General features: G+C 35.0%; 1 protein-coding gene across 1 annotated transcript; it reads right to left on the reverse strand.

The window, feature by feature from the left end:
• Positions 1 to 1,117: 1,117 nt before the first annotated feature.
• Positions 1,118 to 2,398, reverse strand: LOC124935607 (uncharacterized transmembrane protein DDB_G0289901-like). The gene has a single exon (XM_047476032.1). The coding sequence runs from the start codon at positions 2,396 to 2,398 to the stop codon at positions 1,118 to 1,120; it is 1,281 nt and encodes a 426-aa protein (XP_047331988.1).
• Between the last annotated feature and the right edge of the window lie 517 nt (positions 2,399 to 2,915).

A 2,915-nucleotide genomic window follows, 5' to 3' on the forward strand; every position in this document is an offset into this window, starting at 1 on the left:
TTATCGGGTCAAGAATTTTGGTTAATTTTGATATATACGTGAAAATAAATGGATACTTGGGTCGGATTGTGGATTGACTCGCCCATAAACTTAAAACGGTTACAAATAAAATAAAAAATGTTATATGTGTATTTCGAACTTGAAACCTAACAAAAATAAGTACAACTCTTTAAACAACTAGACTAATAAGACTATATTTTAAATTCAACACCAAATTTGATGAACGCGGGACGTTTTAACTACAAACATGTTAAATGATCTATATATATAATGATACTTAATTTTTAAAGTGTTCGGATTACCGAGTCATAAATTTTGGTTAATTTTGATATATACGTGAGAGTAAATGGATACTTGGGTCGGATTGTAGATTGACCCGCCCATAAACTTAAAACGGTTAAAAATAAAATTAAAAATATTATATGTGTATTTCGAACTTGAAACCTAACAAAAACAAGTACAATCCTTTAAACAACTAGGCTAATAAGACTATATTTTAAATTCAACACCAAATTTGATGAACGCGGGACGTTTTAACAATATAAGTTAAACTTTTCAAATATATATATATATATAATGTTTAATTTTTAAAGTGTCCGGATTGACGGTCGAGAACTGTGGTTAATTTGGATATATATGTGAGAGTAATGGATACTTGGATCGGATTGTGGGTTGACCTGCCCATAAACTTCTCTTATAACTTCCCGACCGACTCAACCGACCTTCCGAAACGAATATCAGAAAGCGTCCAAATAATTTATTATGAAGGATACCATTGATTTTGTAGTGGGTATTTGAAATTGAGATTTTAAAATAATATGTCACAAAGTGCAAGTCTCTTATAAGTTATAAGTGAACCAACCATTTTAAATGCAGATATACTTAAGAAAAGATGTTGATGTATACTAATTGTGGTGGGTGAGGGCTCAAAACATTCATTCTTGTCAGATAGATCTAAAAACTATGCAAATTTCATAACCAGAATTCAATGAAAGTTTCTTTATTTCGACATGAACAACGAAAAACATGTTAAAATCTAAGTTGTTTAGAGACAATCTAATTGTTCACATTAACAAAACACTAGCAATTAAGAAGACAAAGTTACCTGGAATTTGAACTACTTTTTTCCAGCAGAAGGAGATTTTCTCTTTGAAGAATCCTTCTTAGAAGAAGTTGATTCCTTTTTGCTTCCAGAAGAACTCTCCCCTGTTTTTGGTTTCTTTGAGGAAGAGATGCCTGCACCTTTCTCGGGCGAAGATTCATCAGACCTTTTTCTTTTGCGCAAGTTATATTCACTTCCTGAACTTTTTCCACTCGAAGCTCCACCATCTATCTTTTCAATTCCCGGGCTCTTTGTCTTTGCCACTTCTCCTTCTACATGGCCTTTATTACCATCTTTACCAGAGGTTCCTCCTGATTTTGAAGATTTCTCGTCACTTTTTTCAACTTTCTTTTTCTTCTTCCCCTTTTCATCTTTACCCGAGCTTCCTCCAGCATTAGTTTCAGTCTTCTTGTTCTTCCCAGTTTCATTGGTTTCTTTTCCACTTGATGAACCACCACCAGCATCAGCAGCTTTACCTTTCTTTGTTTTTGCATCTTTACTCGTTTGTTTTCCACTTGATGAACCAGCAGCAGCAGCATTACCTTTCTTTAAAGTTGCCTTTGCATCTTTACTAGGTTGTTTTCCACTTGATGAACCAGCAGCAGCAGCATTACCTTTCTTTAAAGTTGTCTTTGCATCTTTACTAGTTTGTTTTCCACTTGATGAACCAGCAGCAGCAGCATTACCTTTCTTTAAAGTTGTCTTTGCATCTTTACTAGTTTGTCTTCCACTTGATGAACCAGCAGCAGCAGCAGCATTACCTTTCTTTCCAATTCCAGTTATCTTTCTCTTTGCATCTTTACCAGGGGTTCTTCCAGATTTAGAAGTGGTTCGAGTTTCCTGACTTTTATCGCTAATTCTTAAGCTCCCTTTCTTATTCCCCATTCCATCAGTTGATCTTCCACTTGGACCACCACTACATTGCAGTTCAAGTCTTAAGCTCTTTCTCATGCCAACTCTCTTTTCCTTTCCTTTACTAGGGTTTCTTTGTCTTTCAGAAGATGTTCCTGCACTAGTTCCAGCACTTTCCTGCTTTTTTACACCAGATTTAGTCATTTTCTTCTTTTTTGCTTGAGGAACCTCTTCATCTTCAACGTTTTTATCACCACTTTCCGAAGAAACCTCTTCATCTTCAACGTTTTTATCACCACTTTCCGAAGAAACCTCTTCATCTTCAACGTTCTTATCATCACTTTCCAGAGATATCTCTTCCTCTTTAACGTTCTCATCACCACTTTCAGGAGGAACCTCTGCATCTTCAACATTCTTATCACCACTTTCGTTCGATTTTGCCATCTATACAGAACTATGTGAAACAGCGTACGTAGACCTCTCAGATACTAGATGAATCGTCTTTCTATAGTATGAACAGTAGTTAAGAATACTGCCAAAGAAAGAAATATCAAATTATCGAATGGAAGAACAATACGAATTCATTATCCATCCATTTCTCTCAATCGGAATTGAAAATTGAAGAAAATATATCAAAGGTGAGGAAGATAAACCCTAATATTCCATCAGAACTAATTCTTCAACCAAAGGAAAAACCTCATGCAAAACTTGATCAAGATTATGCAGAAAAACAAGATTCCGTAACACACGAGTAGATAACTCAAATAAACTTCAAGATTTGAGGAAAAAAACAAAAATCATTGGCATATATGCAGCTTCTTTCATTTTTGTTTGAACAGAACTTGAAAGCAATGAAAGATACAAGAAATGTGTATCGATTGAGAGAGAGAGAGAGAGAGAGATAGAGATAGATAGAGAGAAGAGAGATAATTACCTCTGCTGCAATGGAGATCGTTAGTAG

Source organism: Impatiens glandulifera, chromosome 1 (assembly GCF_907164915.1).
Source record: "Impatiens glandulifera chromosome 1, dImpGla2.1, whole genome shotgun sequence".
In the NCBI taxonomy this organism is placed as follows: Eukaryota; Viridiplantae; Streptophyta; class Magnoliopsida; order Ericales; family Balsaminaceae; genus Impatiens; species Impatiens glandulifera.

What these genes read in the sequence shown, in the direction of transcription:
- LOC124935607 (XM_047476032.1), bottom strand. Translation starts at nt 2,398, where the DNA reads ATGGCAAAATCGAACGAAAGTGGTGATAAGAATGTTGAAGATGCAGAG.